Source organism: Pelmatolapia mariae, linkage group LG5, assembly GCF_036321145.2.
Source record: "Pelmatolapia mariae isolate MD_Pm_ZW linkage group LG5, Pm_UMD_F_2, whole genome shotgun sequence".
NCBI lineage: Eukaryota > Metazoa > Chordata > Actinopteri > Cichliformes > Cichlidae > Pelmatolapia > Pelmatolapia mariae.
This window is the reverse complement of record NC_086231.1, coordinates 7,679,154-7,694,468: the sequence shown is the minus strand read 5'-3', so window position 1 is coordinate 7,694,468 and position 15,315 is coordinate 7,679,154. Positions and strand designations below refer to the sequence as shown.

The 15,315-nt window shown below is 40.2% G+C and overlaps 1 protein-coding gene across 2 annotated transcripts; it reads right to left on the bottom strand.

The window, feature by feature from the left end:
- Positions 1-8: 8 nt before the first annotated feature.
- mov10a (Mov10 RNA helicase a) lies at positions 9-14,331 on the bottom strand. 2 transcript variants are annotated; one of them, XM_063473499.1, is made up of 22 exons: positions 13,927-14,328; positions 13,741-13,846; positions 13,424-13,599; positions 9,257-9,498; positions 8,903-9,149; positions 8,613-8,750; positions 8,355-8,517; positions 7,861-8,012; positions 7,614-7,784; positions 6,863-7,010; positions 5,183-5,344; positions 4,802-4,905; positions 4,570-4,667; positions 3,578-3,676; positions 3,289-3,394; positions 3,055-3,172; positions 1,725-1,916; positions 1,551-1,622; positions 1,249-1,374; positions 1,057-1,145; positions 696-814; positions 9-422 (listed from the first exon to the last, which is right to left on the bottom strand). In XM_063473499.1, the coding sequence occupies exons 1-22, from the start codon at positions 14,046-14,048 to the stop codon at positions 358-360; spliced, it is 3,015 nt and encodes a 1,004-aa protein (XP_063329569.1). In that variant the 5' UTR covers positions 14,049-14,328; the 3' UTR covers positions 9-357. The 2 variants fall into 2 exon arrangements, with proteins under 2 accessions (XP_063329569.1, XP_063329570.1); XM_063473500.1 differs by lacking the exon at positions 9-422 and having other exon boundaries at positions 705-814; positions 1,047-1,145; positions 13,927-14,331.
- Between the last annotated feature and the right edge of the window lie 984 nt (positions 14,332-15,315).

Here is a 15,315-nt window from a genome sequence, read left to right as displayed (position 1 = left end):
AAAAAGTCAGTTTATTTTTTTTTAAGTTTTGAATTGACATAAGTCATAAGACATACGGTGATAAATCAATGTGTATTAAAATGATCTTCCATTCTTTTCCCATCTGTAGGAAATTTTAGTAAGTAGTAAAAAGCCAAAATTCACTGCTTCATTTTGCCACTGATTAGAAACAGAAGAGCATTTATTACACTTAAATATCCAAACTGCTCTTAAAAAGGTTCATAAAAAGGATATGGTCTTAAATCATGTGCTGAAGCAGTAAGACAGAGAATAAAATAAAAGACTGACACTTGCTATGCATTCAAATGGCTTTAAATCCATCTGTTGCAGACGCTATGTCCAAATTTAGAGGAAATGTTAATGCTCATTTTTCCACCCAGGGTCCACAAATTGCTGAATGGCACTCTCCTCTGGAACAGGACCTATAACAAAAACAGACAAAATCTTAGCAAAAGATTTTTTATTTTTATTTTTTTTGAAGAATACTCACTGGGAACGCAAAGTCCAGATGAACAGAATCAACTTTTGGAGACTCACTGGGAAAATGTTTTGTTCCAAATGCTTTTACATTTTAAGGTTTCAATCCTGCAACTATTTACCTCAGCAAATAAAGCCTAAAGTCTGGAGAAAAAGACACATGCAACTGTCGAGTCTGCTGTCTGTTGCAGTCCTACTGAGGCTAAAGCTGTACTCACATTCAGAATCCATGTTGATTTTCAGCGTCGCTAGTCTGGACACAATATCATCTTCCCCTTCCACGTCGCTGAAGTCAAATCCAGTGTAGCCCTTCTCCTTCACACAGTAGCTGATGAACCTGTGAACAAAAAAGCAAGAATTAAGAAAACGTGAGTGAGAAATGCTCAAGAAATGTGCACTCCCTGTTAACTGGGCAAATTTTATCTGTGGAGTGAAACGCTGTTGCACAGTCCAAAAACTCCAAAATGGCAACAAAGTAAACAATTTGAGGTTGTTTTGTCAGCTGCTAACAATGAGGTTTCACTTTCAGTAATCACTGCGTTTCCTCAGTGCCTCCCAAAACATCTTGCCTTCGCTTACTTCTCCCATGTTGGGTCCTTCTTGAGGATCACAGGGTTTCCCACCACTATAAGCAGGGACCTGGCTCTCGTCAAGGCTACGTTGAACCTCTACAAGTGAATACATATATATATAAAAAAGAATATATTAGTAATTTATTCAACCATTAAAGAAGCAGCGGGCTTTCTTATAAGTTTAAATGATGTGACAAACCTTTTCATTTGACAGGAATCCAATATTGAAGTCTCTGTCCATCTTGACATAGTTGATGCTGCTACGGACGGTGGAGACCATAATGATCTTCCTCTCTTGTCCCTGAAACTCCTCCACAGAGCCGACCTGATATTATAAAGCAATAATTAAATTACACTTCTGATTAGAAATAAACAGCAGATCAATCTTTTGATTACATTTTATTAAAACAATTTAGAAGACACTAAATGAGCATCTTAGGTTTGCATGGGGGCATCTAACCATATTAACTGACACAGATCGTTTACAGCAGAGCTGCTAACCTTCAGCTCTTTGAGATCACTCCAGCGACTCAGCGCTGGGACAAATCTCAGGGCCTTCTGGATTTTCTCAACCTGTTAGCAAAATGAAAAGCAGTCATGGGAAGTTATGAATGAACCAAACAACCTCCTTTTATCCTCAGTCATTTAACACAAATGTGCACCATGCATATTCACTTGTTTTCTGTAGGGGGCGATTATGCCGATGTCTGTTGCAGACAGTTTGGGGAGACCCTTCTTTCCTTGCGTTTCCATCAGTTTGGTGAGGTAGTCGATCAGGACTTCAATCTCAGACACGTTGAAGAAAGACGGACTGTTTGCCTCTCTCTCATCTTTGCCCATCACTCCATGGAAGATCACTGGAAAACCCTGTAGTGGGGTAGCACTGTCAGTTATTCTTGTTAAATATGGTTTAAATACAATTTGGCGACTGACTCCTTAGTGAAATTAAAAATGTGAATTACAAACTACACATGAATTGTACACGTGTGCTCTCCCATAATGTCTATGAAGTTTTAAGAAAAGTTGTACTTTTACAACATGAGTTGTTTTCATGTTTTAATATCTACTTTGTTTCAGCCATGAACCTTCTCTTTGGTCTTTTTTCTTCCATCTTCAGCATCCTTTATCCAAAATATACCCACTATCCCTCCTCTGGACATCTCCAAACCAAACCCCTGCAAACTTCGTCTCCAAAACCATTCAACCAAACTTGTCCCTCTGATATACTCATTTCTAATCTGGTCCCTCATGTCCCAGCAACTTCCAGCTTGGCCCTCTGTCTCCACCCACTCCACCCTGCCTGCGCCTCCTTCTTCACCTCTCTTGTGCACTTTTTTGTTGCTTTGCATAGACGAGACCCATCTCACCCAGCTTCACTACTTCTGCTCCCTCTCATTCAAACATATGTCATCTATCTTGCTTCTACTGACTTTAGCATACCTCCACCTTTCCTCTACTCACAAATCACAGTGTTGTCTGTGAACATCACATTCCTCTTGTGTAACCTCAATTGTCAGCAGAGGCTCAGAGCTAATCCCTGATGTAATCCCACCTCCACCTTAAACTCATCTGTCACTCCCACACACTTCACTAGTGTTTTGCTGTTCTCATGCACGTCCCGCACCACCCTCACATACATCACTGCCACTCTTGACTTCCTCATTCAGTACCACAGTTCCTCTCTTAGCACCCTATCACATGGTTTCTCTAGATCCACAGACACAGTGAAACTCCTTCTGACCTTTTCTATACTTCTCTGTCATCACTTTCAAAGCAAACATTGCATCTGTAAAGCTCAGATGCACTTTACTATTTTATTTATTCATGTTCATCACAGTTTTTTTATTTTCAAACTAATGTATGATGAAATCAGAGTTGACAAATACACCTTTGCATCTAATCATATGCTTTGCAGATGACTTAGGGGGACAAAAAAAAACCAAAACCAAACAAACAAGCAAAAAAAAAAACAAAGAAAATAAATGAAATGTTCCTGAGGCCTCACCTTCTTCGGAAGGTATTCCCAGTTGCAATAGGTCTCACGCTCCCATTGGTCAGCAAACACCTGCAATTCATTCTCATAGAACAACTCATTGGGGATTTTCAGAATAGCACTGTGTGACCTGAGTGAATGGGAAGGAAAAAGAAGAACAATAAAAAAATGATGAAGCATTATTGGTGATTAACACAGCAGCACAAGTAAAAAATGGCTTCGACAAGCAATAGCTGAGAAACCCACCTGTAGTTTCGCAGCAGTTTGGTGACAAAGCGAGTGTCAAAATGCCCGTCTGTATTTTTCTGATATAACGAATTATGTCTCATCAGCCTCTCCAGTAGAGAAAGCCCTAGAAAGCATTCATGATACAGATTTGAATTCATGTTAATCTGAGAAAAACTCAAATAACTGAAGCAACACTAAGCATTCATTTGATCCTAAACTATTGCCAGTGAAAACTGCCAGGGATACACAGTGATGCAACTAACACCATCTGATCAGAAAGAAAAGAAAATGAGACCACTGGACTTACCGAGCCCATGTTCTATTGCAAAAGGAGATCGAAGGATTGGTCCCAGCTGCTTAGGATCTCCTGCCAGTACCAGCTGACCTTTCTCTGCATTGAGCAGACCTGTGAAACAACATAAATGAGTCTGTAACAAGGTGCATCAATTTCAGCACTTGCAAGTTATGACCTTTAATCACGAGAACCGATTTACTGAGGGAGTGTAATGTGTAAGAACAAATTAATTCATTACTGCTCTGACTTAAGGTCACATATATATTTTGAAATTTGCCGTGTAGAGTTTGTAAGCTGTAAAAGTCTTAACCCATACAATTTATTTATTTTACAGCCTTTAGCTAGCTTTGGAGAAAACAAAATTTCTACAAATGCTAATTATATTCTGTCTGCACTGATGAATGTCACACTGAAAGCTGTGTGCTTTCAGAGAAGGCACATGTATAAAGCAGCTGGGATGTGGGTAAAGTTCTGTAATCAGATAAGTTTATATAGATGCATGAAAGGTCCATGTACTGCATTAATAGCAGATTTAATGAAAAAAAAAACATATTTAACAGAAAGTTGGATGTAAGAATTTCAGATTCTTGAAGATTTCACAAAAGACTTTATTTCTGTAGCGCCAATTCAACAAAAGTCCCCACAAGAAGCTTTATATCATAAGCACCTTGAGGCGACAATCACAAAGCCCCCTATGAGCAAGCACATGGCAACAGTGGGAAGGAAAACTCCCATTTTGCAGTCTGAGAGTGAAGTGCTGTGTTAGGATACTTGGGTCCTATGAGGTCTTTGAGATTTGAATTTCACAGAGAGCCAATAAAGAGACGCTAAAATGGGAGTAATATTGTAATAATGTATGAACGAGCCCTTCAGCATCACTCACAGATCTGAATGTTTCTAATTTTAACGTGCAAATGAATGAAGGCAGTCCTACACATTTGCTTAGTGTGCATGGTGAAGGACATCATGATGAAAAACATGTAGTTCAGACATTCATAGTTTACCTGCAATAGCAATGACACACTCTGGCTCTACAGCTTGGCCTCCCTCATCCACAAACACATGCGAAAAATGGCCAACTGGGATCCCTCCAGACACAAGCCTCACAAAGACACAAACACACAGCAGCATAATCAAGTGCAGCATGGCTCATAACACGAAAAATGTTCCAAATGTCAAAGAGTGTTTAAAAACACATCATAATGGATACTTTACATGCCACACGCTGGCTCTTACCTGCCAGCTGTGACCATAGTTGTAACTACGACTTTGTACTTCATCGTAACCTCTTTCTGTGGAGGCACAAAGGTGTCTTTGCTCTTGTCCCAGTTACAGTATTTCTGAAAGAACCAAAAAAAATTAAATAAAATATGAGAACCCAAACTGTTGTTCAGCTTTCCCATAGTGATTACAATCACTGATTCCTCAGTGTGATCATGCGGAATCTAGTGAAAATGCGGGCCTATTTATGGGGCTTGCTGAGACAAGAGAATGCAATGGCACTCTATTTCACATGTAATTCTTAAACATTATGGGCTGTGTATAAATATGGATACACAATTAGTCCATATGTAGCCCATAATGATTGCTGAAGTAAATATAACACTTGATGCTCACCAGCAGACTCTTGGGAACGCTGTTTGGGTCTCGGCTGCTGGCGTACACGCGGTAAATCTGATGAGAATCCATGTTTACTTGTAGTCTCTCACAGAGCAAGTCGCATGCACTGTTTGAAGGTGCACAGGCGAGGATGTGGGCTGATGGATCTGCCTTGCTGACCTGACAAGACGAGCAAAATAAAAGTTATTACTTAATAATAACAGGCTTGTGTGCGAAGACATAACATGGTTTATAGGGAGCCACAGGCCTTTGCCTCACACCCAGCAGGACCCGGGCTGCGGCTGTCACTTATTTCAGAGAGGCACCTAACCTGGCAGATGTGCACAGAATTCAAAGTACATTGCACCAAGGACATACAGCCACAGTATTAGTCCTATAGTAAGTACAAATTTCTGAGAAACAGTTACAACATCACGGATAACATCACAAATTACAGCATTGTTGAATTTTGCAAGCCCTTTATGTTAAAGTTCTGTTTTCAGTTTTTTTAGTGTTTCCTGAAGTGAATCAATTCCAAAATATCCCACCATTTATCCAGTTCAGAGTCACCGTGGGGCTGAAGCGCATCCTAGTTGTCATAGAACGAAAAGCAGCTCACACCTTGTACAGTTTACCAGTGTTTTGCAGGCCCAACACAGAGAGATAAACAACTGTTCATACTAATATTCACCCATGGGGACAATTTAAAAATCACCAATTAACCCAACTCACATGTTGTTGGACTGTGGGAGGAAGCTGGAGTATCCAGAGAGAACCCAGGCAAGCATGGACAGAACATGCCTACTCCAGGACCTTCCTTGCTGTAAAGCAACTGTGCCAACTGCGACATTTGTTGGCAATGTAAAATCTCTAAATTGAAAGTACTAATACTCATAATATTCGAGAGCAAATAAGCAGCTGGTTCAAAAAAAGAAAAATCTTTTAATGTGTTTCTAATATACAGCGAGATATCTGGGAATCACCTTACAAACATCCGAACACATGCAGATTCCTATGCAAAATCTGTCTGGCAAAGAGAAATCTTACTTGTGTAAGTTACTTGTATAGACACGGGGTCGCGGGGTAGAGCAGGTCACCTGTTAACTGGAAGGCTCATGGTTCGATCCCTGGCTGCAACCCAAAGTAGGCCAAGATACTGAATGTGATTGTTCGTGAAGTGTGAATATTAGACAGAAAAGCACTTAGCATAAATGTGTGAATGGGGGCATGAGGCAAGTTGTATAAAGCACATTAAGTGTTTAGAGTAGAAAAACGCCATAAAAGAACCACCCATCAACCTTTTACCCAATTTAGACCTGTGAGGAAAAAATAATAAAACACCAACTCAAACTATGGATTAGCAAAAGATTAGTTTGATTCTGAATACTCTGCCAGTCCTGCACTGGCAACCTGTCCAGGGTGTGTCCATGACCGTTGGGATGGGCTCTAGGCCTCCAGTGGTCCTGAACTGGACCAGGAATCAAGAAAATCGATGGATGGAATAATAAAGAAAATATCAAAGATTCTACTCAAAGTAACAATATCAAATGTCTTGTTCAAAATCCAACAGCTTTAAATTTGTTGCAATGTAACAGCCAATGAAGAACGAATACGTTTTCTGGCAACTCACAAGTAAGATATCTGATTAATCTCTGAAGATCTCATTCATACAGATCTTAACTGCATGTGACTTTATACCTGATTGATTGCTTCAACCACAGTGATTGTCTTTCCAGTTCCAGGAGGCCCAAACACAAGATGAGGAGCTGGTTTCGATGATCCAGCTACAATGCGCTGGACTGCAGCATGTTGCTCCGGGTTGTTTTCCAGCTGTCGATTAAACATCCTGGAAAGAGATGTAGAAATGGATTTTTTTTACACTTAGCATAAAAGGTGTGTAAATGTGTGTATAAAAACCTGTTATGCACCTTGTGCCCATTTGGTTTATGGCATTAAACCAAAGAGCAGTAATCCCTCCTGTTAATGCAACATAGTGGCTAAATGCCCAGGAAAACAACAGAGAAATGCTGCTGAGCCCACACTCTCATTTTCAGAAGCTCACTGTTCTCCTACCACCAGTACCAGGCAGAATATACAGTAGGACACAGTACAATTCAATGTATCCATAACATAAAACCCTACATGGCCAAGCTCCCGCAAATATAGCAGATTACTGAGACCTTATTAATGCAGCTGGTCTCTTCTTTATTTCACTTCATTATTTGTGGTCTGTTTTTCCTTCTAATATATATGTACAGGAGTGTGTATGTATTAATGAAAGACCATGCGTTAGCATTTCTGAGGATCTACACTTATTTTCACTTTTGTGTTTTGATCCAAAACTGTGAAGCAAGGTGTTATACAAATAAAGTTATTATCACTATTGTCATTAAATGTGGTTAAGTGTTGCATTTATAGATGATGCAGTGCATACAAATAGGCACCGGACCTGAGTTTAGGCATGGGCACACTGGCCACTGCTGCACCCGATGGAAACAGCACCTCCTCAAGTTGATGTTTTACTGCCAGGTCTACAGCCCTGTGTTGTAGCTTCAAAGGGTACCGGTTGAGAGTAAACTCCACATTAAACTTCATATTGCTGATAAAGATCTGCAACAACCTGAAATGATTGAAAAGTAAGCAACAAGTTTCTCATTGTGGGTTCTTAGTCAACATATCATTATTCTAGCTCATACTTTTTTGAGAAACCCAGCTTCACACTGTCCAGTTCTACTCTGTGAACATATCCGGTATACACAGTAATGGGCTGGACGGTGTCCTTAGATTTGGATACTCTCAGACAATCTCCTCGAAGCACAGATGGCCGATTCTCAGCGACACCAGGAACCTGTCGGACAACATCGATGTTGGGCCATTGATATGTTTTTTAAAAAAACTACAAGTCTGCAGGTGATTCAGATGGGTAGATATGACAAGTTAAATAAACAAATCTGTGTATGAGAACTAGATCGCAAAATCATCTGTACAAGTAAAACGGGAGGAAAGTCATCTAGCTCCTTCATTAAGAATACAAGATCCCAAACAAATAAAATGCATTCTGAAGTTTACTGCCAAGAAGCACAATTTACAAGTGAATTCAATGCTTCAGAGATGCCAGCTGCTCCAGCAAAAATAGAGCCACTGCAAACACAGAGCATAGCAGACGGTGTTCTAATTAAAATCTCTTTACTCTGAGTTTCAGGAGTTTTCTGTTGCCTTGGTCTTGAGTCATGGTTTGATTGAGGAGATCATACTTTCGGATGTCAACCTCCATCTGTATCTCTTCAAGGTGCAGCAGGAGGTGAAACCGATGCGAGTAGTTCTTCATCTTTAAGGGACAACTGAGGAGACCCCTGGATGTCAATGCAGAGGTAAACGGTGCATTTAACATTGGGTTAGTTCTATAAAATACTCATCACAGAAAATGCATAGCAGGTGATTTGCTCACTTCACTGATGCAAGTTTCTGTTTGGCAGTTGGAGAGAGGTACTCCGAGTCTTCCATCCTTCGTCTAGCCAAATCCTTCAGGTCATTATGATACATGTAGTGTCCTAATTTAACTGCCATCTTCAAAGGCACAACAGAACTGCAGAAGAAGAAAACAAAACACCATATGGCTGTGATCAGTTTCAGAAGACACAAGGTCCGTAAACCCTCAGGGACAACTTGTTGATCTAAAATCCAAGTGAGCAAAAATGCTTCAAAGTAATTTTTACAATCAGTTTTGAAATTCATTACCTGTCAGGTGGTACTCCATCTACTATAATGGTGTCAACAGGCTTGTAAGCAGCCACCCGAAATGGTTTATAAGGAGCCACAGGCCCTAGCTCCACAGCCAGTGGAGTCTGGGCTGCAGCTTCTATCTCCCTGACAATGCAGAAGGGCACCGATCTAGGCAAATCTGGGCAGAACTCGAAATACATTGTGGCAGGGAAATATCCATAGTGGTTCAGAATGTACTTAACCTCAACTTCATAGCTCTCTCCTGGAGGGAAAAAAAGAAGAAAGAAAAAGAAAAGGAAGAATTTGTGAACATTAGCTAGTTTATTTCTCTCATTTCTAAAGGCAGAGAAGAAGTCCTCAGTGTCTCACCAGGACAGAGGAACAGCGGAGATGCTCTGGTCACTCTCCTCTTATCCTCTAGAGTGAAACAGCGGATCCTGTGCAGGGCAGTGTAGTACGTCAAGTGGATGCAGTCAGTGCCTTTATTGACAATGTGGAACCTGACAACGAACGGCTCCCGCAGGCGATCCACAGCGAACTGAACCTTCCCACCGGTCTCCACGGGGTCTGATGTGATCTCGATGCCGCCCTTATCAGCCGTGAGCTCTTTCCTGCAGGTGAAGCAAGATCAGGCTGCAATTTCAACAACGACAAGACAAGATGGTGCCAAATGACTGAAAAACCAGTGTACCTGGTAAATAAAACGTAACGTTTCATCAACCACACTTTTCCCATGACTGTCTGCTATTAAACAGGTAGAAGGTAATAAAAAAAAACCTCAGATGCTCCTGAAGAGAAGCCTTTTTCCCTTCATAGTGGATTCATATCATGGATTATATGATCTTTGTGACTGAGTGATATCAGTAAATCACTGACACCCAAACCAGCAACGATTCATTTTACACAGGAATACTTTACCACTGACTCAGATTAAAACTGCTGTGCAGTTAAAACATTGCACAGGACTGTATTTATGCAGGGAAGTTAAAAAAGGATCACGAAACAACAAAAGTGTAACTCACAGACAGGTTTTACAGATCTGGAAAATGACCACAGTTGGAACCAGTTTATCCCTTCTCATCTCATTATCATCATCATCTTCTATCTTTTTCCTTTGGCTTGTATGTCATAAAACAAAGTGCTGATAATCAGTTCTAAAAAAAAACCAAACCCTCCTGATAAAGCCAGTTCTCAGGAATATCATGAAGGGTTTTTTTTAGCTCATGTCTAAAAAAACAAAAAACAAAACAGTTTTGTTTTCTTTGAGTCAGTCTTTGTCTCATCTGCAGGTGGTTTAAAGTGAAGCAGAGAGACTCCTTAGTCATACCAAGAAGAGAAAGCAGCTCTCCCCTGCACTGGCCTCACTCCACAGGTTACCAATCAAATATAAAATCTGCAAGTTTCTAAAAGTTTTAATGTCATGATAAAGTTACTTTGTTTTAACTTGTGTATCTGTATCTGAAGTGCTTGTTAAACCACTCTTGGTCACTTAAAATATGAAGAATTGTGACATAAACACAAGCACATTACACATAATGTGCGCTTGCACATCACTGACAGGCAAACGCACCCCGAGTCATAACATGGCCTCTTATTTGTTTTTATGACAAGAACCATTCTGAAACAGATGTTGAAAAATTAACTTGTTAGTGCTCTCTAATGGACAAACTGTGCAACATCATTTCTTTTGTTAAGGCCCCTCCCACTCTGCTTGTAGTTTCTTATGTTTTTTTTTGTTTTTTTTTTCCTTTTCCTGTATGAGCCAGAGCAGCTGATTAGTGTTAGCAAGCATCTTACTTTAATTCAAGGTTATTCTTCTGAACTTTAAGCTGATTCTTGACACCAAGTTATCCTAAAAGGTAGCGATCAGCTTATATTTATTCATGCTGATGCAATAAGAGATACATTAAAATCTTAAATGAACCAATTACATGATAGATACTCAATACATTTTGGCATGTAGATACGGTCAAGATCATCCGCTAAGGTTCAAACTGAGCATCAAAACAGGTCAGAAAGGTGCTTTCAGTGACTCTGAATATGGCATGGTTAGTTTTAGAAAATGCTGATGTTCTGGGATATTTCTACACTGCTATCTCTAGGATTTGCAGATAATGGTCTAGAAAAGATAAAATATCCAGTGAGCTTCGGGTCTCTGGGCAAAAAATGCCCCGCTGATGCCAGAGGTCACTGGAGATGGCCGGACTATAAGCTGATAGAGGAAAGTAATAGCAACTCATACAATCACTCTTTACTGAAACTGAACTACAGATGATTTGAAAAACGTTGCCTGAATTGAGGAATCTCCACTTCTGTTGTGACATTCAGACACTAGGGTCAGAATTTGGCAAAAACAGCATGAAAGCAGAGATCTATCCCATCTTTTATCAACAGTTCAGGCTGGTTGTTTATATGTAATGGCACAGGGGAGATTTTCTTTGCACCAATTTGGCACAGTGGAAATGCCTCTAAAATACTGAGATACCCCTACTGAAGATAAATCAAAGTACATCAACATTTTTCATATTCTATAAAGTCTATAATAATAATGAAAGAGATTTTTTCCATAAAAAGTGGTTAAATTTACAGATATTGTGATATATCCCATAGTTAAAAACCGAATGATAGATACGCATGACGATGTGATTAATATATTTGGTAATAGTTTTTGCTGTGATTGTTGCAGAAACCCCACATATGGTTTGTTGTGAAGGTCTGACTGCACTAAATCCAGTATTTAAATCGGTTATAGTCACTGTTTTATATTAAAAACGATAAAATACACAGGTGTGAAAGGGGTGCTGTCTTACTAATGATATTTTATTCCTGCACAGTTGGCATGGAACACCCATAATTTCAATGTGCACGTACAATGACAATAAAGGCATTCTATTCAATAAAATATTATCAAAACATCTTTTACAAAGCTATATATTGCCATTATATAAGCTATAATAATATGAAAGCAGAGTCCGACTAGCTGAGGGTAATTTGATAACTTCAAGCCAATACAACACAAAGTGTAAACTGACCCATCCCCATGAGCCACAATCTTTACAGATGTCTTGACATTTCCCATCTCATTACTGCCAAGTCACGCTTTTAATGGGATATTGCTCTTGGACATCATCTAACAGCAAATTACATTTGACTTTACCATGTATTTGTTTTATGTCAGCTACCTTTGTGTTTTTAATATGTCTATATTTTTGTCCTGCAAAACTAATCTGTGTTCATGATCAGAACTAACTGGATGCTTCCCAACAAGCCACAATATTCATGTCTTCAAGCTAATTTGCATTAAAAAAAAAGTATGTCACAAGCTGTTCAGTTTGGCATTATTTTGTGTTTTTTTTTTTTTAAATATATGGAGAATATCACAATATCTGTGAATTTCACCACTTTTGCAGTAAATAATTTTTATATCCCTTTCATATAACAATGTTTATTTTGTTCTACTTCTCGTTTGGGTATCTTGATACCTTGGGGGCATTTCCACTGTATACTACCTGAGTATGGGTGCTGACCATGTCATTCCCATTATGACCATAGTGATGGCTGCTTACAGCTGGATAATGCACTATTTCATAAAGCTTAACTCATCTCAAACTGGTTTTTTAAACATTACAGTGAGTTCATGGTACTCAAATAGCATCCACAGTCATCAGATGTCAACCCAATGGGGTACCTTTGGCATGTAGTAGAATGGGAGATTCACATCAGAGATAAGCAGCAACTGTGCAATGTTGTCATGTCAACATGGACTAAAGTTGCTGAATATGTGCGATTAAAAACTAAGACAAAAAGCCGTCTAGCAAGGTGTGGCTAACAAAATGGTTGGTGAGTAATTATATTTTATTAACCATCACTGGCCGATATAAAACCCTAGTAATCAGTCTTATCTGTCCCATATATTATCCTTTGCCAGCCGGCAATATTTACAGACACACTAGCAAAAATATGTACTCCACTTACACCTTTTTAGAATCCACACCTGAAAACCCACAGTCTTCAGGTGTCTATGAAAGAAAACCCACAGTCATGGGAAGAACATGCAGAATTACACACACATGTAAGCACTATTCCTAGAAGGCCCTGGATTAAAATCCACTATCTGGTCATGGCCTTTTCTTGTGGAGTTTGCATGTTCTCCCCATGTCTGCATGGGCTCTTTTCAGGTTCTCCGGCTTCCTCCCAAAGTCCAAAGACATGGATTTAGTGGAGTTAGTTTAACTGGTGATTTTAAATTACCCATAGGTGTGAATGTGCATGCGAATACTCGTCTGTCTTTCTGTGTTAACAGTCTGAGAGACTGGGAACCTGTCCAGGGTGTACAAACAGGCCCTGCTCCTCTCTTGTTTTAATCTCACATGGTCTTTTGTGCGGCAACACCCTGCTTTATTGTTGTTATATCATGCTCCTACATGAATAAGCAAATTCACATTTATGAGGGCAGGTCTGAGAATTAGAAAAAAAAACCTTTACAGTGACGATGGGATAGAGAAACATGTAATACTAACTCAAAATGCATTTTACCTGTTCACCTTCAACTTGCGAAGGATTTCTGATGCAAGTTTTTTCTTTGGGGTCAGCACAGGTGCCACAGGGGTGGAGGAGCCAGCAGGTGTCCCAGCTGGTGTCTGAGGGCCAGAGCCCAGATCCTGTGGCTGAGGGGCCCGGGGCCTCCTCCATTGGTCACAGTACACTCGAACCTACAAAAATAACAGCACAGTTCCCTGTTCTGGTTCTCCATTTTCCGGGAATGGGAACAAAACATACCCAAACTCATCCCATCATAGCACTGACTAATATATGGCACAGGGAAACTTGTGCTCACTGACTATATATCTTACCTGAGGTCTGGCATTAATGTAGACTTGTCCCTGCCTTATCTGGGCTTTGTTGAATTTCACAAGCGCAAAGAGAACATTGTAAAAGTTTGGATCTTTTATTCCTTCTCTGCGAACACAGGAGAAACAGGCTGTTGGACACAAACCAGACCGGGTGCGTGGGACACACGGTGTTTAAATGCAGCCTACCTGCCCCTGAATTCGGAGTTGTAGATGTCTTTAAGTTCCTTTTTGCTGATGCTGGATACCCTGTCTCCCAGAAATTCAATGAAGTCCAGTCCGGATTCAAGCGAGTCTTTAAGCGACGGCATGTCGACGTGTTTTTACAGGCCGCTGTCACAGACTGCCGACTGACAGAAAGTGAGGAAGTTCATCTGCTGGAAAAGAACGCTTCTGTTTCCTCAAGCATTAATGTGACTGCTGGGTGCAAATGTTCCTCGACAGGGAAGAAATGTCCACGTGCTGTGTATTTTTGCGCAATCTATGCACATATCCACGGTGTTTGGAAGTTTAGCAACGATTTCTTGTTCATGCTCTAGTTTAAAATGTTTACTAACTTATGTATAAAACCTACTACTGTGCGCATTTAGCGCAAAGCCCGGTTTTTGTGAACGCTCGCCAACGGTCCCAGTCAGGGATCATCTGTAAATGCGCTACGCAAGCGGAGCGAAAATACTCCTGCACAGAACAAAATCCTTCATCCTGTGGCTCGAAAATAAAATGATTTAGGGGGGAGTGTTCGGTTTCTAAATACTAAAATAAAGTGCATAAATTATCATTTTTATTTACGGTCTGAATGACAAGTGGCCTGCGAGAGCTGCCTCAGACCTGTGATTGCTCGGCAGTCCCTGGGCTGGATTATATAACCCAGAGCTTCCCAGAGTGTGGGGCCCGCCCCCTGGGGGGGGCGTGGTATGAAAAGGGGAAAAACAAAACGCTTGGACACTGCTAGCACGGGCGTCCACACAAACGCAAAGCAGGAGATGAAGCATAGCTGAATATGTTTCCAAACCAACTTCATTCTAAGCCAAAGACTAGAAAATATGGTGAAGCATATCTGCCCTTTGGCTTCACCTGCACAAGTGCCAAGGTAGGTCTCCCCTGCATAATTGGTTTTCCCTTCCTTGGGAGTACGCACTGGGCTCTTCAAATCACGGACAAACAGTATCCCACATTCTTGATTTTTAGTTCACAAATACTTGTTGTAATGACTAACTACTCCTGACATTTTAGAGCTGTTAGCTCTTTATACAGTAAAGTTACAGTGGGATACAAATAATATCACGCTGATCCTGCCACGATTTGTTCCCTGGGTTCAAATCACGGACAAACAGTGTCCCACAGTTGTTTATGTTTTTAAACCCATTTTGCACAGAGAGGCATTTTTTGAAAAATGTATTGATAGCAATGTTGAACATTATTACACAGGAAAAAAACAACTACACGTAAAATAATTACACTGTGACGCCTCTGCCTTTCTAAATGGAAGGACAGTAACTGCATGTGTATATGTAAGCGTGTAAAACCTGAAGATAGTCAGATTAACAGTAACAGTATTTTGTCTCTATTTGCAATTCA

Coding starts and splice junctions, on each gene's coding strand:
- mov10a (XM_063473499.1), bottom strand. CDS start 14,048: ATGCCGTCGCTTAAAGACTCGCTTGAATCCGGACTGGACTTCATTGAA. Junction 8,013..8,354: donor GAAAACTCCTGAAACTCAGA/GTAAAGAGATTT, acceptor GTTGTCCGACAG/GTTCCTGGTGTCGCTGAGAA. Junction 5,345..6,862: donor TGGTTGAAGCAATCAATCAG/GTATAAAGTCAC, acceptor TCGTCTTGTCAG/GTCAGCAAGGCAGATCCATC.